Source organism: Penicillium daleae (assembly GCF_028827525.1).
Source record: "Penicillium daleae strain IBT 16125 chromosome Unknown utg000008l_segment0_segment0, whole genome shotgun sequence".
Lineage (NCBI taxonomy): Eukaryota > Fungi > Ascomycota > Eurotiomycetes > Eurotiales > Aspergillaceae > Penicillium > Penicillium daleae.
This window is the reverse complement of record NW_026623156.1, coordinates 5,477,453-5,499,624: the sequence shown is the minus strand read 5'-3', so window position 1 is coordinate 5,499,624 and position 22,172 is coordinate 5,477,453. Positions and strand designations below refer to the sequence as shown.

Here is a 22,172-nt window from a genome sequence, read left to right as displayed (position 1 = left end):
GATTGGGATCTTCTTGGTGGGGGTCGAACCCTTGCTGTGTGCAGCCAAACACGGCCACGAAGAGATTGCTCGACTTCTGATAGAGAGCAGTGCCTCACTAAATAGTACCGATGAGTGGGACAACACGCCATTGTCATTAGCGACAGAACTCGGTCCCAACGAAGTCGTGAAGATTCTGGTTGAACATGGTGCCGACATCAACCAGGTAGACGACCTTGGCCGTACCCTCCTCGGGGAGGCAATCAGCCGGGATTTCGATGCAGCGCTCGTCAGACTTCTAATTGAACGGCGTGCCAATATCGAGGAGGAAATTAGGAATACGCTCACGCCATTAATGTTACAGGATGCCGTGGTCGTGATGAGATTGTCATGACTTTGCTGGAGCATGGATCAGACCCGAATGCCCAGAATCGCCGAGGTGAGACAGACAGCGTTGATGATAGCTGTCGAGTGTGGGCAAAGCTCAATTGTTGAAATTCTTCTCCACCACAACGTCAACATGAACATAATCGACTCAACCGGTAACACCGCACTGTCTTTGACACCGGAAGGCAGTCGTGTCGCCCGCATACTCCATGAACACTCGGCCAGTTCGGACAAGCAGGGTGGGAAACATCGAGTAGCCGCTGAACCCCGTCCACATTCTAACATTTCACGAACGCCTTCGCGCTCTATAAAACCAACCATCAGCGAGTCAGCCGAAGAAAGGAAGAAGAAGCTCGAGAAGAAGAAAGTTGAGGAAAGTATGCGGAATATTCGAGGGTCTACAAATGAGTCTAGGACGAAATCGGACACTGAAGGGTATTATCTAGATTAGTGAATTTCAGACTTGAGGGATTACGTTCTAGCTTTTGATAATGTGTCTACGTGTCTCTCCTCTTCACTGTATCCTCTCACATAGTTTCCGTGTCATGCTGAGTCGAAGGTGCAAGTGACTCTATCACTCCCCATTAGCACCCCATCGAGTTGTTAAGGTTATCTAACAGCAGTGGCCAATTGAGCCTAATCCAATATCCGTTCAGACATGTAACTACATCTACAATTGGAAATTTAGAAACAAAACTGGATATCAAAGCAAGTCCATTGGATAGACTAGATAGAACCCGAAGCCCAAAATGTCCCATCCGTGTAGACCGATCCGACCCCAATGCATAACAATATGGATGACAAGGCCCATAAACCCAAAGAGCCGCTGACCAGATCACACACACGACAGGGTAAACAATATAATTCACAAGAATAGAAAATAAATGCAGATAGCCACCCCGACCCATGCAGAGAAAAATGCTAAGAGCGACCGGTATGATAAACGAAACCCAGCAAAAAACATATGTGGATATCGCATGAAAATCAGAACGCCTGGCTCCCATAAAAACATAGACTTAACCAGTCAGTCTAGTGTGCGAGGAATCAATTTGGAATCGTGAAAAGAGGAGGTTCGAGGAGGGTCGAGGATAATCGGGTTTGAGGTAAGGTTGGCTGGAGACGTGTATAGTTCCTTGGGGGAAAGTGAAATACCATGTCTTTCTAGGCAGACATGGCAGTCTTAATTTTTGGAGACTTGAGGGCCCGATCAGATGAACACCCGGTCTAGCTGGCGAAGAGCTCTCACATCCTCTCCTCCGAACCCGATCTTGTCGTTGGGGATGTCCCGTGGTCCATCGCCGGGAACAGGAGGCCGGGCACCAGGCGGGCTTCCAGGCCCATTTGCAAGAGGTCCCGCCGAAGTGATCGGGGCAAGCGAGGTGCCGCTCATGAGGGACCCGATGCCAGGCACAGGGCCTGGTTCGGGCTTGGGAGGCGTGCCAATAGGTCCAAGTTGTCGTACTGTCGTAGGTGGGGTCTGTTTAGGCAGCTGCGGGCTATGTGTTACTCCGTTGGGCTGCATGATCGACCCTGGAGGGTTTCTCGGTGAAGCCATGCGCGGATCTGAGATGGCTTGTCCGTAGATGCGAGGGCTTCTCTGCTCCGGTGGTGGATGGTGCAGAGATCGTGGCGATCGCCCTGGGTACGCTGGCGCCCCTGCTGATGGCGGGCCTGCGGGTGGCAGCGCAGGCTCGTGATGGCCGGATCGATCAAAGGGGCCTGCCCCTCCATGAGGCGGCGGCGGCAGACCATGCGAGGGTTGTTGAAGGTGAGGTGGCGGCTGGTGCTGGGGAGGCCCGTATGGTGGCCCGTTCGCTGCAGCCACAGGGGGAAGATAGGCACCCGGGTATGGCACTGCAACCGTGGGTGGAGTGGCCAACGGGGTAGGAGGCCAGGGGTGATGGAGTTGAGTATAAGCCTGGCTGTGGCCGGGATTCGTCCGGGGGAAACCGCCCATGGGATGAGGTGTGATGGGGTAGGCGGCAGCGCCAGGCATGGGTCCTCGGGTCACCACTGGCAGGTTCTGCTGATCGTTCACAGTCGACTCAGGGTACAGACCTTTCTGTGGTCGAACATGTCGGAGAGCGGGGTCAGTCGTTGGTTGTTGGAGATTGGCAGCGGATGGGTGAGAGCGAGAGTAGTAGCTGATCAGGTGGAGGTGCTGGCCTGTAGATGTGGTGATACTGAAGGATTGCTTCATGAGACCGTCGGGCTTATACCGGTATCCATCGGGGCCTTCGTCCGTTCCGTCACCTCGATCATCGTCGCTACCTCTGCTCTCTGGCGTCTTCCCAGGTCGTGATACTGAGGTCTGAGGCACTGCACCTCCACCTCGCTTGCCTTCCATCTCACGATACGTCAAAAAGCTGCCCGAGACTCGACTCGCACTCCATGATTTGCCGTCCGTCCATCGTCGCATACCCGCTTCCCTCTCATCCCAGACGAATACTGAGCCCGAGCGAATCGACTGTCGCTCCTTCTCTGATAGCCGACGTTGTACTCGTGGCAGCAGACCAATCCGACAAGCCTCGAAAAGAATGATAGCGTCCGCTGGAGTGCGGACGTGTCCGTAGTATGTCTCCATCTGACCTCGCGAGTTACCGATAACCCGGGTGGGAAACTTTGATAATATGGCGGATGAGTCGACGACTTCGCTGTCAGTGGTGGAGGCGTGTTGGCGATGTCCGATGCTGGAGAGATCAGGGGATTGAGATAAGATCTGCAGCGGACGGGTGAATCTTGATTAGAATGTGGAGTGAGAAAGGGGTGAAAGGCGTGTGTATGAGGGGGGAAGGCGAGGAGAAGAGAGAGAAAAAGAAGTATAAAAAGGTAAAACGAGATAAGGTGGAGAGACCCAAGCATATAAAGAAAGATATCAGAGGTATGGGGTAGGATAAAGGCCGAGCTTTTTTACGTCACCCCCAAATATGGAATGGTAAGACGTAATTTTGGGAGTTTTTTTGGTATCTCTTTTTTTCAATCAAAATTTTTTTAAATAATCCTTTTTTTTTTTGACTTCGTTTTGGAAAATGGGGATAGGGAAAAAGGCTGAGCGCCTGCAGAGATTTGTTGTGGGGCGAGTGGGATGTAGCGGGCGTAAAGAATGCCGGCAGGAACACGGTCAAAGGGAAAGAAGAGGCAGAGTCCAGTTGGAGTGGGGACAAGACTCACTTCTTAACTTTCTTTGGAGTTTCGACCCCACAAGGTTGGCAGGATGTGGGTTTAGGCCCTCAGTGTCTCGGCGCGCCGTAGGAGATACGAGATCCGAAGGAGTTGGGAACCTTTGAGACTAGTTGATAGAGTCCTTGGGTGGGGGACTCCGTGAGGGAATGGTTGAGAAGGAAGGGCATGGGAGAGGAGAAATCTTTCTTCTTGTAAAACCGCCTCGCGCGGGAGTTGGGGTTGCTTGGAACCCTATAAAGGAACAGACCCATGAAGAATCATTAAAAGAAGGTTAAATAAGGGAGGCAGTTGCAGGGACCGAGCCAAGATCGGACGGAGCTTGCTAAACGCCGAGATTCCAAGAATGGGCGACCGAATGAGAATGAGAAACTGCCTGACTAACGAAAGACTAAGTTTGAATCAGGAGCATAAATCCTACAGTATGTAATAATACATTATACATTACTTATGTGGGATTGTGGATGGGAGGACGGAGTACTGGATACGGTGGTATCATCAGGCTTCCAGGGTTATGACAATCTTTAAATAGGAAGCTTAATTCAAATCAAATTAAATTTTATCGCATGGGGGGCCTTGTATGAAAGAGGTAAATGTAAAATGGAAAAAGGAAAACCATTCGTAATACAATAGCCTCTTCGGAAACAAGGTTGGGTGGGGACACCCAACTAAGCTTGGGAGATGGAGCGAATGACGATCGAAGATGTGATCCAGCGAGCGCAAAACTGGGAACGAAATGCCTAAAAAGGGAGAAAAATTGAGAACCCAGAAAAAAAGAAATTAAAAAAAAAAATTAAAAATTGCACATGGACAAGGAAAGAGATTGATTTGAAATCCATAAGGTTATCGCATGACTCCTATTTTATGCATGAGAACCTTGGATCCAGGTCTGGGTCATCAAGGCTGGTTGGATTTGAGTGTTGGCCAGTTTATGGTTGTGGCAAAGTCAGTGTGGCAGTGGCACGGATGATGATGTCTGGTCACACTGGATCGTGACCAGAACAAACTCCGACAGCAGGAGCGACTACTATGGCCTATCATTCCATGTAGATAGAACTGGAAATCTTGGATTCTCAACAGCTGATGACTACATCAAATTCCACCTCGACAAATAGATACAACTGTTATGTATTACAGTAATCGAGTCTAGCGCGGATATAATCATCAAGATTATTCTGATCGACTGAAGACGGATGAGTCATCAGGTGTCCCATGCTACAGTAGTTAACTAGTTAACACGTTATCTGATGAAAATATGGTAAGACAGATCCTACTCAAAAGAAAGTCTTGATGCGATCAGTTCATTGGCGTCCAACCAAGACATCTTCATCTTGTCCTGTTTGTTCTGGCCGAGGCCCACAGCCCGAAAGGGTTGCCAATCTAGGAGTGGTCTTGGAGGTTCTTGGAAAGGCCTTGGCTGAGCTTACGGTGGCTTGACCAAGGATGAAGTGGAGCTAGGAGGTGGGGAGAGGGGGAAGGAGAAGGAAGGGTAAACGGGAAGGGAAAAGCGCAGTAAGGTTATTTGTGAGCCCTTGGCTTCTTCTTCTTCTTCTTCTTATTATTATTGTTACCCCTTCGCAAGGCAGCCCTCATTCCTGACATGACATGTGAAGGGCTAGATCAAAAGGAAGTAAACACGAATCATTTGAATTTTTGAGATGCCGAAATACGACAATGTGACTGGTTAGGCTCCAATAGAAACCCTATGGTGTACGACCCCCGTAAAGTGATCTATGTCGGATGTATTCTGAAGGTGGCGCTCTGATCGCAGGAGATAAAAAATAAAAATAATTAAATAACAATAATAAAAAGAAACCAAAAAAAAAAATAGGTGGTTAGTGCGCGGTGCTCGGAAGCTTAAGCTTAATCAGACACGAGGAGGCTGGCGCTGAACTTTATGCTCGCTTAGAGAGGCCGCACCCACCCTGGTCCATTTTCAGCTGGCCGATTGATTGCACGCTGATGCTTGGCATCTGGACTAGACCGCGAGAGGCAATACTTGATTTCTTATAGATTGATAATTTAATTAGAATGCGCTCAGAAGTAACATTCTTCGTTCAATTCTCGTACAGTTCTCATCAGCCTTGGGTGTGTCGCGCTAAATCGAATTGAACAGTGCCTACTCAGGCACTAACTTTTAAGGTGTTGTTACATTTTTTAATGCGCGGTAATTATTTCTACCACACGGACTTCGGATTTCGTAATTTTAACCTTCTTGTCTTGACCATGGTTCAGGCAAGAGCGACTCTCGTTTTGATCCTGGGGATAAACTTATCTGTGGTCGGGAATGACGCCTATCATCACGAACAGCTCGACAGAAGAAGAAATTATAGTCGAGCAGCCACTCAGCAGAGGTCAGAAAAAAATAGTGGCAGGTCAGACCATTAAACCTATACTTGGCTAAATGGCTATAACAAGTAACTGTATCGGGATTTGGCGCCAACACGACCACAGAATCCGATCGATCCCCCCCCCCGGCGATTATTAACTATTATGCCAGGATTATTAATTACCAATACATACTGTAACGGGAGTCCTTGCGCGAGGAGGACTCTTCCGTACCTCCGTACTCCATACATTCTACGGCCGTACCTAGTAACCTACTCCGCCCTTGTCTTTCCAGCAGGAACCGGAATGAGCGGCTCCGTCGGCCTGAGCCTCCCAGCAAACACAACGGTGGTTCTAGCCAAGAAGCCACCTCGGAAATAACTTTCTTTAGTGTTTATCGGGGGATCGGGGAGGGGAAAAGCCACAGTGGCCATTTTGCACTCGTGACTCGTACTCGTATCTAGTGACGCGGCCAAGGTTTAGATTTGAACTGTCGCTGACCGCAAAGCTTGTCAACTGAACTTAAAATTCCCCAATTAGAAAATAAGCAGAACCAACAAGAATAGCTCATATTAAATTCAAATAAATGAAAACAACTCCGTAGTTGCTTCTTCAGTCAATTATTACTGTGCATCATGTGCGTACTTTGCGATGTTCTTACTCCTTCCTTTCATGAATCATTCAAATCTAGGGCTCCCTTGTCTGGGGCAGATCATCCATGCTGCGACATATTATTCATGTAGGATGCACAGCCAAAAGCTAACAGGCCACGTCATACTGTATGGGTGTGATCGGGATTAGGTTCTTCGCATACAAAGTTAAAGGGATCATCAGTAGATACAGTACATACTGTACATACTGAATTACAGTTGTAGCCTTGACCGATGGCTTTGATTTCGGCTAAAGGGGGCCGCGCTCTTCGAACAGTGTCAGTAAGGAAACCTAGAGCCCCATACGGAATTACATAGCCCCCTTCCATAGTTATTCATCACCTTCCGTTCGAATTCATCCTTTTTGACTTGATTATGAGCTATATTAGTTGGGCTGAAACCGTGGGCGCTGACATTCTTTGACTCAACGATAAGGTTAAAAGATGGACAATTCTCCCGCTGCCAATCCTGCGGGCACTATGGACCACCCTGCAGGTGGCCCGCCCCCCAATACGATATGTGGATGCCACCAAGCATGACAAAGAACATCCAAGACATGAGCGACCAATCGAGGAGCCGCTTAACCGAAGCTTCCAGTACACTTACGTCGAAGGGCGCGAGGCTGTCAGCCAAAGTCAAAAATCTTGGCTGCAAATGAATGGCCCTTCTGGATTCAGAATATGTATGCACAGCTGAAGCTCGTCAATTCAAGGATGAGCTTACGCACGGACCGGCTCTTAAAAAGACCAGTTGTGAAAGCGTATCGCCAGCAGACTGTTGCACAAGGAAAACACTATAATAGGGTTCAAAGACCGGTCTTCTCTGGCAGCTGATCCTGGCTTGGCTGAGCGGGTTACGTATATACATTCTAGGCAGAGAATAACGGTTGCTCTATTGTTGAAGCCTGGCTGGGCACCTCTTATAGACGTCGCGATGTGTTGCTTATAGCTAAAGTCAACAGAAACACGAGAGCTTAATATGGGTCACCGCTGCTCTACTTAGTTACTCAAGCTTCATGCCGGATCGACCATGGCCTGCATCAGATGTCTCACATGGTGCCGACTGGTGTAACCTGCCATCATCAAAGCGACTGGAACTTCCATCGACCAGGTCAATGGGGTAGACAGTGTCGCACGACTTTGCTTGAGTTAACCGAGGACGATTCCCAGCTGCAAATCACGTCCACTTAAGTGGAAGATCAAGTGGTGACAGAATATATATAAATACGGATTGTATAGGTACATCTGCCCGGGACTTACTGTAGGTCTAAGAATTGATCAACCCCCGGGCCCGGGTCCCCCATGTCTAAGCAGACTCTCTAACTGCTCAATAAACATTGAAACCGTGCATGAGCTGATCAAGAGGCAGCTTGTAGTAAATAGTCTCCTGTATCCTGGAAAGCCATGGATTATTGTTTCAGATGCAAATGATATGCCTGTACATACTGAATTAGACTGTCCAGGGGCCTGGAGGGCCGATCGAACTGTGCCGCAGGCAGATCCTAACGCAAAGTAGAAAACTAATACAACCCCCACTGTAGGTATTGCAATTTGCTTCAATTCACCACATGTCGCCCTTACATGATGTACCATGTGCGAGATCTGTCGAGTTGCTGGGCGCTTCCATGCCTAACCCCCCAGCACTCCCTGTTGGCTTGCTTTGGATTTATCCTGGCGAGTGGCGGAGATCATCCTTCAAACCCACTTGTCGACAGGACTCCCGTCCCTCCCGCGCTCGTTTCCCTTTTAGGATAACTCCAGCAGAGGCTTATTCTTGGTATTTCTGGGCTTTGACCCATGACTAGTGCCGATTGGTCCGAAAACCAATTAGGTGACCAGGGGGCCGCGACGCCAGCCAGCCTCGTCCATGCCAGGCGATGAAAATCGCACTTGACCGAACTGCGACTCAGTATTTACTTGGGTTTAATGTTAGTCCGTTTATAATTCCGTAAGTTCACTTCGGTGCTGCCGGGCATGCCGTTCAAGTTGTATCCGATCATCCGAGCCTGCGTCCTTTTCATCCTATTAAGTGGGCCAATTTAAACATCATGACTCCACTGCTCGCTAAGCATATCACCTGGACCGCTGATAGAGTAGGCCCTTGCGGGTCAAGCCGACACCAGACTTGCCGACCATGGTTCGTGTGGATTTTGCAACTGGCGGAATCTCTGATTATTATTACTGGCGGAGTGGGGAGTTTAGACTCTCACTCGCCCTGTCTCTTTTTTGCCAATGGCTTTATGCTCACTCATCATGCTGAAAATAATAATCAACACGATTGCGTTTGAAGCTCCACATGAATTCGGCATTTGTATTTTTTGCTTAAATCCGAGACGCGAGGGCCGGTGTGTAAATAATAATAATAGAGCCGGTCAACGTGGTTTGGAGACCTTAAATACGCCGCCGGCTAGGACGGCTTCTTTTTGAACATAGCGTTTACCCAATGACAGACATACCGTTCCATCCATGGACTTCTTATGTATGCAATTAGATGTATACTGCGTGACAATGTATCTGCCGTTTAGGCGTGATAGTAAGATGACTATTCTCAATGTTCATATGCTAATACTGTATCGCCATGGTTAACCATGGCGCTTTTCCAAATCGGAGTACGAGGGTACGCTGGTTGCGAAGTTTCACATTTTGTTGCTTTATTATTCTGTTCAATGATTCATAATAAATTCCGACTTACGATGATCCACCTAGCGTATAGTCCGCCCATCTCTGGGGAACGTTGCAACGACTACTCAGGCCGAGAATCTCTGCCGCGCGAGCTGATCACTTTCCCCTATAATCAACTCCTCAACTTTATCCCAGGGTCAGATCCCGATGATCATTTACATCTTGATCCACGGACTTTTCCCAGAGTTTACACTTAACAGAGCCAACACGCTATTATCCTTTTCTCAAATAATCCACTGCTAGCTTTGGGACTTCCGCGGGGGCCGATGACGTGCCCTTACAGTAGTATGCCACCTGAATCGCCCATTTACGGTATTAGATATGCACGCAGTACCCACGATCAACCCTATTGTAGATTTAGTTGCGACTATGTCTCGTATTGTCACACGTTCCATTGCAACCCTAGGATTTCAGCCGATTCAGATTAAAGATTGCCAAGAGCTGCTTTTGTGAAACGTCGCACGAGCTTATCTCCACTAACATAATTAAGGTGTTCCATGTCTTCCGGTCGCTTGGATGGATGGAAAATACTCTGGATACTGTAATATGAAAAATGTGCTAGGGCAGACTCCACACTCAAGTTCGGCCTACAATAATAATACTTGATTACTTTCTCTGACCCTGGCAACAACACTATTGATGCTTGACCTCCGCTCGATGATTTCAACGCGTTTGCTTTTGCTGGAAATTTTATCCGATGATTGCCGTAGTAATCCTGGCACAAAGTCTGATCTGTTATCATTCGTGTAAAACTGACGCCAAGCGTAATTGGACTAGGCTATGTCGTTTTCTCCCACCAATGGTTCTCTTGGCTAAGTTGTAGATTGTTCTCCCGAAGCAATCAGCTGTTAGACAATACAATGCTGTTGCCTCATGACTAACGCAAAACTAACGTCTTCTCTCCAGAGCCAAGACTCGCTCTTTGATTTATGAATGGTGCCTGCTACTGCCAGGCCCTTTGCCAAGGCGATCGGTCCCAGGCAGTGCCCCCCTTTCTCTGGGCAGCCCCAGTTCGGGTTTGGCGGCTGCTTGGAGTGGTGGCAACTGTCATCGGCAAGCCTAAAAGCCAGTTTGGCCTTTGGGAACCATGGTCACTACGGCGCCTTGCCCAGACCTAAAGTAGGGTAGCCTCGCGACTTTATGTCCACCATGACCCCATTATTGGTCTCAAAATGGCTTGATGACCCGACTCGTGTGTCTCACTTGTCCGTTGCAAAACATGAATCAACGCATAAACCATGTGGCGCACGGTATTTTTGAGTTTATGCATTCGGGGACTTTACTCATCCGAATACGAGAGCGCTGGAATTGGGCGGTGGAACTTGTTTCTTTCTTACACATAACATACATATTATTAGTTATTTACCTTTCTGCGCCAAGTTGCTAAGGGTCCCTATTTGTGTTGTTTCTTCATAGCTGGTATGTATGCATGTACATTAGTGGTATTATGTACTACTATGTAGGACCGGGGACTGGCGGAAGGAGGCCAAGGACTAAAATGGGTGATCAATTCGACGGAGCACTCCGTACTTTAAATACTGAGATTTAGAAAGTATACCAATCATAACGGTAGGACATAAGCAGGTCGTAAAGCTAACCGACTATCGGTAGCCCGGATCAAAATCCATTTTGATCAAGTCCTTATTTATTATTATGCACAATGGGCGCCTTTCCTTTCGGTGTGATACGTCAGGCAGGGATGGTCCCCGACTAGGACATGACTTGTCCTGCCTCAGGCGGACACTGACCGAACATCGTCGTGCTTATGCTTAACCCCGGTAAGGTTGGATCCCCTTGACCCGCCGATCCTGGCCTCCTCATTTTGTATTGGCATGCACTAGGCGACTCGCTCTCGTAAAGTCTATTATATTGAGAATTTCCCAGTTTCCAAAGTTTCTAACGCTGTGCCCGGGCCTCCCTCTTCCCCCCTCCATGCTCCATAGCATTCCGATCCTGTGAGGCTGTGGATCGATCAATTATGTTCGGAGTACTACGTCTGCCTACATAACATGCTTGCGAGGCATCGGTTTGCTTTGCCTCTTATGATAAGCGGCAGACTCAAGGCTCCTTTTTTCATTTAAAGACATGTCAGCTTCGTGAAAATTGCTCGATTACAGGTCGTCTGAAACTCAGTTCATAATTATTTGAGCCACCAAAATTCAATAAATCCGCTTACTACTGTACTGACTAGGGCCGAAACTCCACCCTCACCAAGGACCAAATAGTTGCCCAGAAACGACAAGTCCTCGGCACTCTTACGCGAGCTCCGCAACTCCGAGTTAAGTACATAATTCATACAGGCTACTCCGTACGGAGTACGGATAGAGGAATTCAAAAGGAATTCAAGATCGAAACTAAGTCCGGAGACCACGGACCACGTTTCGAGCTGACGGAAGCCTCTGCTTTATCGACTTATTAGTTGCCTCTTCAGGATGGGGCTAATTGGAACTTGTATTTGACTAACTCAAGTTTGCGCATTTCGGTCGCTACTGGAAGGATTCATAATGCGGACGCCCTTCACGGCCCAGTTTTTTGCGTTTGGCTGTGGGCACCTCCATCCACGCTAGAGTGCTTGGCCTTACTTGGACCGGTGCGAGAGCCAGTGCATAACGAATCTCGACGGCGCTGGTGTAATAATCAGATGGAGATATGAACGGAGGATATATTCCGTGTTGCTAAGAGAGCATAGAGGAGGTCCAGCGGGAGTACCGGAAGTAGAGGATATAGACGGATATACATGGGCCATTGGGTAGCTCCTACCTACGATAACAGCGGTGCAAACATACGGGTTGCCCTTTGCGATAGGTATATCAACAAGAATATTGACGCGGTAGCTAGGGATCTGTAAATTCGAATATGTAAGTACTCCGTATGTACCTGTGCTCAAAGCAAGCGGCAAAGAGTCGTGACTCGTGGCTATGGCAAGGCTGGGATCTTGTCTCTTCATTCCTTCCGCAGCCCCCTGCGGTGTTAATTGGCTGCGCTGTATGCTTAGTTGGGATGGAATGTACATCCTCGAAGCACCTTATGCATGGCCTATGGCTTCGGCGTTTGAGATCGCTCCATTTAGCCTCATTCAACCTCGCAACGGCGACAAATAGTCTCCAACTGCCCCAATCAGCAAAGGCCGATTCATTTTACTCTTTTCGGCTCCCGGCGATGCTCCCACCCCTTGGGCGATGCACCTCCTGGGTGCACCGCCAACCGCCCCCGATTACTAAATACTCAGAGCCAATGGTGGGTACAGTCTGAACGTCTTATGAGGCTGAGAATGGGGCAGAAAGCGGACGCGAGATGGGGCGCCCTGTCGGTGTAAGAGGGAAACAAGAGACAGCGTTTGACGGGAACTATTAACGTTTCCTATTGAATAGTAGGACGATTGATGGTTCACTTTGATCAAAGCATTGGCAGCCTGATCGAGATTATGCGAATGATCACCTAGATCTTTCTTTCTCGAGTATGCAGTAAGCTTATCAAGCTGACAGGTTGACGCGGGAATCCAGGTTTTATATATAGTAGTCAAGGTTGGTGGAGATGGACTCCATGCGGTCATTTGATCTATGGTACATTTATAGTATATTCCTTGATATCATACACTGTCCGGCTGTGCTTTCTAGCAATCAGCCCGACCAAAGTAGCGCGGGAATGAGACAACATCCCGAACGCTGGAAACTCCTGACAAGTAGCCAAGGAACCGGTCAAATCCAAGTCCAAATCCTCCATGAGGGGCAGAACCCCAGCGTCGAAGGTCGGCATACCACTGGAGATGCCCAAGATCCTCCTCTGCAGTCAGATATGGATAGGACGGTTCGTCTGATACCGGTACATCGGAATCAGCAGCCGCGCGGGACTTCATGAGGCCGTAATCCCGCATGTTCTGAATGATATTGGGCAAACGATGCTCCCGCAAGGAGCCGCCAGCAACTTCACTCACTTCGGGAAGAAGCAGATCGAAACAGGCGACGGTCTCACCTGGCGTACTACCCTCGCTGCCCTGCGAAGGTGCCATATAGAACGGTTTGATGGTCTTGGGATAGTCCGTGACAAAGACCGGATTTCCCTCGTGCAGTACCTCGACGATGTACTTTTCATGCTCGGTCTGCAACCCACCATCCCATGTGGGAGGATGCTCGAACGAGGCACCCTTTTCTGCGACTGCTCGTTGAAGCATCTCAACGGCCTGAGTATACGTAATTCGGTGCCATCTAGGTCCTTCCATAAGCGCCGTCCACCTCCCCAACAAATCTTTCGACTCCTCGGTATTGCCTTCTTGTCCGGACTCTCCAGTGCGCTTTGCCGACAAGATTTCTTGACCAACAGGCGTAATGTACAATCGGCGAGTCAGGTCACGAAGTAGATCCTCTACCAGGTTCGTGAGCGAGTCTAAATCGTACATGAAGTTTGCCTCGGCCTCGAGCATGTAGAACTCGCTAAGATGACGAGGTGTATCACTCTTCTCCGCCCGGAACACGGGTGTCAAGGTCCAGACATTGCCGAGCTCAGCCGCGTAGGCCTCGAGATGTAATTGTGATGACACGGTCAGGTACTTCGGTGCTCGGAAGAAATGTTCGGTTTCTGTACTCGACGGTGCCGCTGCACCGCGTGGAAGCAATGTGAATGTTTCACCTGCTCCCTCACAGTCTGAGGATGTGATGATCGGAGGTTGAACCTGCGTGAAAGGACCTTCGGATCGAGAGTGGAAGACGTTGCCCAACTGGAACAGGCATTCGGATCGGAAGCGCGCGAGGAGGGACTGGAACGGCGTGCGAATGCGGAGATGGGGGATCTGGCGCAAGAAGTCGGGGCTATGGTATTTCTTTTGAATCGGATATGTCTGTGAACATGATGCGACAGTCAGATCAGCTGATTCGCGCTCGTAATGATTTGCCAACACGCACCTCTGGATCCGCCGCGCCAACGACGGTCACGTCAGTAGTCTGAAGCTCATGAGTCTGCTCCTTTCCAGGCGGGCAAGCTTTCCACACGCCGGATATTTCAACGGCAGTGCCTGTGGACAGACTATGCATGAAAGCGATCGTGTTAGATTCTCGCGTGAATACATGAAGCTTGGAGTCACAGCTCCACGATGGACATACTCAGCTGCCTGCGCAGGCTTCAGGATCGCCTGCAATGGCTCGACAGTAGAGCCGTCTGAGATCTCTGCAAAGGCAAATCGCTTTTGCTTCCGAACCGACCGAATGAACCCATTGACCTTGATCTCTTTGTCTTCTAAGCTGCAGGGTCCGTCTGCTTTGCTAGCCTGGAGGACCTGCGCACATCGCAGGGAAGCAATTCGAGAATGGGGTGTTGAACTAGAGCCGAGTCTGGCGACAGACGTGGCGAAGGTCCGCCGCCATGTGTACATGGCTGAATCAAGGGCGTTGCGCTGGGAAGATGGATGATGGTCGGAGGTCAAGCTGGCGAACTGGGAAAACCTCGGAGCATGGACCCCCGCGGATCCGATCACCGGTCCGCATGATCATCACTTCCAAGATTCAACCATCCATGGTATGTACGCACGACACGTCTTTGGAAAATGGGCAGAAGGGTCAATGGTAATTTTGAGCAACCATGAGTAATTAGCTACATCCATTGCACTTTTACAGCTAGCCCTGAAGGTCCTATGCTTTGACACATATTGTCCTGTGGGCGCTCTACGCGGAACCTCAGATACCTAGAGATATATATCGGAGCCCAGAAGGTACCAGACAACAGTTGAATTGAGATTGAACAATTTGGCAAATTATCGCTCACAAAGCAAGATTATTCATAACACGTAGAAAAGACTGATGAATATGACCGAAAGCCTGTCCAAAGGAGCGACTATGGCATGTCAAGCCTAAATAAAATAGATCATACTCCAGTCCATCTCACTCTCAGCATTGCCGGGCATAGGCCGCTCTCTCCTCCTCGATCATTTCGATCGCATCGTTGAGGTTGCCATTTGAAGCCGCAGCGTAGACTGCCATCCGAGAGTGCCCGCCATCTTCAGCGCTTCCATAGCCCATATCGATGAGGGACGACATACATTCGTCAATGTCCGTCTTCTGACTCTCGGTGTTAGCGTCGAGCGGGTCGGACGGCACAGGCTGAGATATCTCTTCCACAGGGAAGCTTCCTGGGATACTATGGTGGGATGAACGTCTGGGCCGTCGACGCTCCCTCCTGTCCAAGCGTGCCCAGGTGTCTGTGTCGCTGGGATCGTGGGTATCACGTCTCAAGTGGTGGCGTTCACTAGCACGACGTCTTAATGGAATTTGACCAGCAGGGCCGCCTGGAAACACTGGATTTGGTACATCAGAGCGTTCCCCTCCTCGGCGCGCAAATGTCATAGTTTTCGACCGACGAAGACCTGGGCCTCCAGGACCAATGTGCTTCAGACGGCCGCCGTTACTCCAAGGGGATGACTCTTCCCCGTGCACATCGTGTACAGGCACAGGCTCGTAAGAGCTCCTTGGCTGATCATAGTCTCGGTCCCAAATTGATTCAGGGCTTTCTTGACGAATTGTCGCATCCGAGCTAGGCTCCAGTGCACGGCTCTGCTGTTGGTTGGCAAAGAGCTGGGCTTCAAGCTGGGAGACAGGCGGGAATCGACTCATCTCCGGTAGCTGATCGTGCATTTCATTCGACTGGTGATTGGATGCAGCGTCATCGGTGGTCAAGTCAATCAGTGGAGGCGATTGAAGCCGGGCTGGAGTATCTTTCCCGGTGGCGCTTTTATCCTGAAGATCCAGTGAAGACAAATCAGGGTCCTGGAATGTCACAGACTTTCTGCGGCTCACTCGACTCGGACGCTCTGGCTTGTTGGCTGAGGCCCCAGGGCCGGTTTGATCGGGACGAGAGATCCCAAAGTCTCGAGACAGCGGACGGCTCTGATGTGCGAAAGTCTCGTACAGAGTCCTGGGCTCGGCAAGACCGGGATGCTCTGGTGGGGGGACAGAGTCAATGATGGCATCATCACTGAACTCGAGATTGATTGCATGGCCATCAATGTGAAACCCTTGTAGAGCATCCATTGCCGCCATAGCAGGGTGGATCGAGGGGAAATCTATGTAGCCGAAGCCTGCATGTTTTCCAGTGTTCGAGTCTTGGGGTAGGCGTACGGAAACAATGAAACCCTTGGAAGCAAAGACATCCTGGATCATCTTTTCGGTCACGTTGAAGCCAACGTTGCCGATGAATAAAGCCTTCTTTTCAGAAGGGACTGATAACTCATCTTGGTCTCTGGGGATTTCCTTTGGAGGAGGGGCTGGAGGCATCCGAGGTACCGTATGAGGGTTATGAGGAACGAACGGGCTGAACCAGTGGTTTGAAGGAAGCCATGGTTCACCCAGATAGCTGGATGGCGGTGGAGGCGGAAGGGGCGGGGGATGATGCCGGATAGGATGAGCTGGATCCCATGGCATGTGCCAGGGAGGATGAGTGGGAGGATGGGAGTGAGAATGAGGGATAAAACAATCTCTCGGAGGCATGGGCGGAACGGCAGGGTGAGCGGGTCGAGGAGGGAATGGAGGGGGATGATGAGGACCTGGAACATAAAAGTGATCCCCCTGTCCGTCTCTCGCGGTATCCCAACTAGGACCCTTGAGGTCGGACGGCAGAGTATTTGGGTTGACCTCAGGGATTTGAACGGGTTGACCAGAACTGGCGGTCGCGTCATTTTGGACGCCTGGATTTGTAGGATATGGATTCGTATTTTGAGATGAGAGGTCTGGTGCAGTCCCATCAGGGGTAGCACCGGGGATCGGAGTAGACGCTGCGTGCAGTCCCTCGTCAGATGTGGCATTCGACGCATTCGATGCAAAACGGCCGAACTCGTTTTCGAAGGCTGCAAACAATGTCCGGCTGGCCTCATTGAGCTCCGATGCCATCATCCGCAAGCCATCCGCAGCATGCTCAGCAACGGGGCGCCCGGCATTGATGGCGTCTTCCGCAAACTGCCTTCCATTATCGGGGAAGTTATGGAAAGCAGTCCGCATGTGCGCTTCAATTGTGGCGAGCAGAGACTGGAGGGATGTTCGCACGTTCTCCGGGACTGTCCTCTGAGCATTTCGGAGCTGCTCTTGTAACTCTGGCAGCCTACTTCTCAGTTCGGACTGTACCGAGTTGGCTCCATTGATCAAATGGTAAAGGAACGTGGCTGCAACCACTTCCAGTGGATGGTGTGCTCCCCGTGAGTTAGAGTCCGACGACGAGGGTTCAGCTGCGGATGATGCTTCTGGCTGCGTAGCCCTTTGGCCAGAATTCTCTGCAGGGTTGAGAAGGCTGGCCAGCTCGGCCTCAAATGCTGCCATAAAAGGCTGGCTTTCAGCCTCAGGGGGAGATATAGTAGCAGCTTCATGTGCAGCTGGTTCCTCTTTGTGTTCATGTTCATCGATTGCAGATTCCGTCTCGACGGGAACATCGCTGATCATTTGCTGTGATTGGGTCCCGTCGTTGGGTCTTTCGAACTGCTTCCATAACTCGGTCACCGAGTTAGATCGACGAATATCGAATATGTGCATGGAGGCCGGTTCACTCTGAGAAAGCTGGACGTTATCGGGGCGCATATAGATGTCCAGAGGCTCGTCTAGCCGTTGAGATAGCTCAAGAGAAGACCCGACCTACATAAAAGAGTTAGCTGCTTGGTTTGATAAAAGGAAACTGGTTGGGTTGGGACTTGCCATAATTTGATCACCATCATCATCATCTAGGTAAGTTAGTCTGGCTCGAGGGTGATTCAAGGCGATATTGTCGTAGTCGGCGGCTGAGACCTGCACAACCCCATGAAGGTTCGAGGGTTGAGGTGAAACTTCCTCAGGACCTCCAGACGAGGATCCATGAAGATCTCTGACTTGGAAAGGCTTCAACATCATGGAAAGTGGAAGCTGGGCACCCTTGAGCTCAGGACCAGCGAGTGGGGGCGTTGCACGGGTGAACTAGAGTAGACGCAAAGAAGCGTGAGATCGGGATGTTTTCGGGGCGATCTTAAACCCCTCGAAATACGAGAGGTGTGCTAGATATCATGAGAGATGTATGGCTGTTGCCTGCAAATATCCGGGCTCCTTCTGGAAGGGGGGATTTGAATGCAAGGAATGACTTTGAAGGATGATCTCACTGTGAACCTTCCAGGCAACAGTGGATAAGATAGAGAGAGCTCTCCATGCCCGGAATCACCTGATCCATAGGTGCAGCTGAGTCAGGACGTTCTTTGACCTGGCAGATCGCCCGCCTTCAATTTTGTTGATCGTCGCGAAGGGGGGGTCTTTTGGGGCAAATTTACTACCGCGACTGCCTCGATTGACTGATCGTTCTCATGTCGGTCCGATTGTACCTCGGCCTTTCTATCGACACAACTTGACTTGTTATTCCTTCCTCCGCGGCAATGCCAATGGCTGCTCCACGGGATCGCGCATACTACACACCAACCCTCGAAGTCTAGGAGCGACCGAAGCAACCTGCATACTTTTCGAGATCCAGAGCGCACCAATGGCCGCCGGAAAATCATCTTCAAGCCTTCAAAACCCGGGCGATCGCAACGTGAAGAATGTCGTACTTGGTGACCTGCTATTCAAGCCGTGGTACCAGTCAATCTACCCGGAGGACCTGGTCGCCAAGGATGCCGAATACCTCTATGTTTGTCGCTGGTGTTTCAGATATTCTTGCGATAAAGTTGCATTTGCAGAACACACACGGGCCTGTGTCCATCGCACAACGCCGCCCGGTACCAAAGTATACGAGCATGGTGGGTACGCTGTTTGGGAGGTAGACGGCGAGGACCACAAGCTCTTCGGACAGAACCTGTCCCTGTTTGCCAAACTCTTCCTTGATCATAAGACGGTCTTTTTCGACGTTGCAACCTTCCTTTACTACATACTCACCTTTACCGACCCGGACAATCCCGATAATTACCACGTCCTGGGCTTTTTCTCAAAGGAAAAGCTCTCCTGGGACTCAAACAATCTCGCGTGTATCTGTGTCTTCCCGCCATATCAGCATAGGCAACTTGGAAAGCTTCTGATGGGGGTGAGCTACAAGCTTAGTGGATGGGAATATGCTGGTGGATATATAGGAGGACCAGAGAAACCTCTCAGTGACTTGGGCCAGAAAAGCTACAATCGCTTCTGGGCCGAGCGGATTGCGCGATACTTGCTGTGTGGCAAGCGCAAATCTGGAGCGGAGCACCAAAAGGCTCCAAAACCCTCACCGTCGAAAGCTTCGCGGAAAAAGCCCCCTCGCGAGTACATGACTGTCGAGGAGATCGGTCAAGCTACAGGAATGCTGACTGAAGATGTGATCACCGCCGTGAAAAGCATGGGCGTTATTCGACCTGATACAACTCCCAAGAAGCGCAAATTGAGTCGTCTGATGGGCGATGACGAACCAAAGGAGAGTCCGAAAATTGTCATTCACAAAGCCGATATCTGGGAATGGGCAAAGACTCATCACTTATCACTTGAAGATCCGGTCAGAGATGACGGGTTTGTGGTAGAATTCCCTTCTGTTGCCGTCTCTGAAGGCACCGATGATGCATCAGAGGAGAAGGAGGATGAGTAATTCCGTCATAGTTTGACATTGAGAAGACCATGTACGATAGCGAATTTTCGTTACTGAAGTTACGACAATAATAATGACGAGCACTATGTATGAGAACTAAAGCCCTTGTGTGATTCTATTCATGAGTACACATGCCTGTGCTTTAACACTAGAAAGAGACCCAACAGACCTGTTAATTCGTGGGTCTTGGCTAGCTGTGCTTTCGTAAAGAGTAATTGGTAAACCTTGTGCAATTAATGTGTGCATTTCTTTTTGAGAGGACTGGACCCTTAAAAGGCATCAAAAGTATCCGGTACCCAAGATCATCTAATTGTTTACATGAAACCACCATCGTCAACCAAAGGCGCGTTACTCTTCCATACCACCGGGACCACTCGACTTGCTCATCTGCCGAGCCTTCAGCAGCTCGTCGCAGAGCAGAAGGTTAGAAGCGATACCAGTGCTGGAGGCAACGCAGTTTCGGAGCACACGGTACGAGTCGAAGACACCTGCTTGAACGGGATCCATCGGAAGACCAGTGTTCAGGTCCAAGCCGACGACAGCACCGTCTTTACCCTCGTCCTGCATCGCGGCCAAGGAATCCTGGACATCGTGGCCAGAGTTGGCAGCGAGTGTCTTGGGAATAACCAGGAGTGCATCAGCAAAGGCCTCGACGCCCCACTTAGCCTTGCCCTTCACGGTCTTGGTGAAGCTGTCCGACTTCAAGTGCTGGGCGCAAGCGACCTGGAATGCACCAGCTCCGGGAATTACACAGCCATCGACGATCGTGTTGTAAACGGAGCGGAGACCATCACGGACGGCGTCCTTGACCTGAGCGATAGTGTGGGCGTTGGGACCCTTGATAAGAATAGTCACGGACTTGGGGTCCTTGACCTCCTCGACGAAGGTGTACTTCTCCTCGCCAAGCTGGTGCTCGTAGACCAGGCCGGCCCAGCCAAGGACATCAGGTGTCATATCATCGACACTGTTCTGGGCAATTCCACCGCAAACCAGCTGCAGACGCTCCATGTTTCTCCGCTTAGCTCTCCGCAGAGCCATGATGCCGTTTTTGACGAGGATATCGAGACTCAAGGGATCGATACCCTTCTGGTTGATCACAACGAACCCCTTCTTGGGGTCGTTACCGCAAACTTGCTTCTTGAGATCCACAATCTTTTGCAACTTCGCATCGACGAACTTGCGCTCGCTTTCCACCAACTTGTCTCTCTGCTCGGCACTAGAGTAGTAGAAGCCAGAGTTAATCTCGGACTTTTCGTACTCCAGACTGACATTCAGCGTCAAGATGAAGGCGTTCTCCACACGCTTTGGCATATCAGGGTGACGAGCACCGTGGTCCAAAGCCAGACCACGGATCAGCTGGGTATCGGATGATGTGCGGTGCTGCATGGTCATGATCTCAATCATGTGCAGATCGGGCTTCTCGGGGACATGGTGAATGGCAAGGACAGCATCAACAATGTCGGGAGTGAGCTTTTCGGCGAGGGCATTGTTCAACTTGGTGGAAAGAGATGTGCGGGCGACGGAAAGGAGGAGTTCTCGGTCAATGGTCCGCTCAAGCTTGAAGTTGTCGAGGAACTGCAGAGAGGGTCAGACTAGCTACTGATAATGATCATATTTATTCAGTACCTTCAGTGCCTCAGTCTTGGCGATCTCATAGCCATCGGTAATCACACGGGGGTGAAGACCCTCCGAGATATGACGATCCGCCTGCTTCAGGAGCTCTCCAACCGAGAGAACGACCGATGTCGTGCCATCACCCGTGATGTCGTCCTGGGCAGTTGCTGCACGAGCAATCATAACCTTTCAATATTATCAGCGAGGATCCGAGTCGATGCCAGCGAAGTCTTGTCTTACAGCCGTGGGGTTTTGGATTTGCTGTTAAAATGTTAGCACATGGATCCTCGGACAGAGACCTTGCGGGTTTCAAGACTAACCATTTCACGCAACAAAACATTTCCATCCTTGGTCAATTTGATCTGTCATAACACCACCATATTTAATAAACTGCTTCGTTGTATTCCATGGGTAAAGGGGAACATTGCGTACTCCACCGGCACCGTCCACCAGCCTGAGGGTTTGTTAGCTATGTCACGAACATCGATGGGTAGATTTAGAGGCTCACATCTTCAGTGTTCCTGAAGGACCCAAGTTCGACTTGAGGACATCCTGGAGGCCCTCTCCAGCGCTGATGTTGACCTTCAACGCCTCTCCACGTCGCTAGACGAAATGTTAGTGCGGGCCACGGAGGGGTTGTACAGGGGAGTAGCATTCCATACCCGGGACTCCGCCTTGGGGTTTAGCAGCTGGGTCGCAGACATATCTGCGGTTAAAATGAACGACCGGGAGCTTAGCCCAAGAGAAAAATCGTAATGGGAATGGGTTAGGGAGCTAGCAGCGAGCAACCCACAGGAGTTTGGTTGCCCGCGATGGA

At 50.2% G+C, this 22,172-nt stretch overlaps 6 protein-coding genes across 6 annotated transcripts; 2 read left to right on the top strand and 4 right to left on the bottom strand.

Annotated features, from left to right (window-relative positions):
• Positions 1–499: 499 nt before the first annotated feature.
• N7458_010464 (uncharacterized protein) lies at positions 500–812 on the top strand (the record flags this gene model as incomplete). The annotated part of the gene is made up of 2 exons (XM_056913846.1): positions 500–743; positions 781–812. The coding sequence occupies 2 exons, from the start codon at positions 500–502 to the stop codon at positions 810–812; spliced, it is 276 nt and encodes a 91-aa protein (XP_056762695.1).
• Positions 813–1,573: 761 nt separating this feature from the next.
• N7458_010463 (camp independent regulatory protein) lies at positions 1,574–2,950 on the bottom strand (the record flags this gene model as incomplete). The annotated part of the gene is made up of 1 exon (XM_056913845.1): positions 1,574–2,950. The coding sequence occupies one exon, from the start codon at positions 2,948–2,950 to the stop codon at positions 1,574–1,576; it is 1,377 nt and encodes a 458-aa protein (XP_056762694.1).
• A 9,868-nt stretch (positions 2,951–12,818) lies between these two features.
• N7458_010462 (asparagine--tRNA ligase SLM5) lies at positions 12,819–14,570 on the bottom strand (the record flags this gene model as incomplete). Its single annotated transcript, XM_056913844.1, has 3 exons — positions 12,819–14,039; positions 14,104–14,224; positions 14,302–14,570. 3 exons carry the CDS (start codon positions 14,568–14,570, stop codon positions 12,819–12,821), a joined length of 1,611 nt encoding a protein of 536 aa, XP_056762693.1.
• A 511-nt stretch (positions 14,571–15,081) lies between these two features.
• Positions 15,082–18,057, bottom strand: N7458_010461 (uncharacterized protein; the record flags this gene model as incomplete). The annotated part of the gene is made up of 2 exons (XM_056913843.1): positions 15,082–17,808; positions 17,869–18,057. 2 exons carry the CDS (start codon positions 18,055–18,057, stop codon positions 15,082–15,084), a joined length of 2,916 nt encoding a protein of 971 aa, XP_056762692.1.
• Positions 18,058–18,673: 616 nt separating this feature from the next.
• N7458_010460 (putative histone acetyltransferase (MysT1)) lies at positions 18,674–19,741 on the top strand (the record flags this gene model as incomplete). Its single annotated transcript, XM_056913842.1, has 1 exon — positions 18,674–19,741. The coding sequence occupies one exon, from the start codon at positions 18,674–18,676 to the stop codon at positions 19,739–19,741; it is 1,068 nt and encodes a 355-aa protein (XP_056762691.1).
• Positions 19,742–20,089: 348 nt separating this feature from the next.
• Positions 20,090–22,059, bottom strand: N7458_010459 (chaperonin-containing T-complex subunit CCT6; the record flags this gene model as incomplete). Its single annotated transcript, XM_056913841.1, has 7 exons — positions 20,090–21,316; positions 21,368–21,541; positions 21,596–21,616; positions 21,676–21,717; positions 21,788–21,809; positions 21,864–21,958; positions 22,018–22,059. 7 exons carry the CDS (start codon positions 22,057–22,059, stop codon positions 20,090–20,092), a joined length of 1,623 nt encoding a protein of 540 aa, XP_056762690.1.
• Between the last annotated feature and the right edge of the window lie 113 nt (positions 22,060–22,172).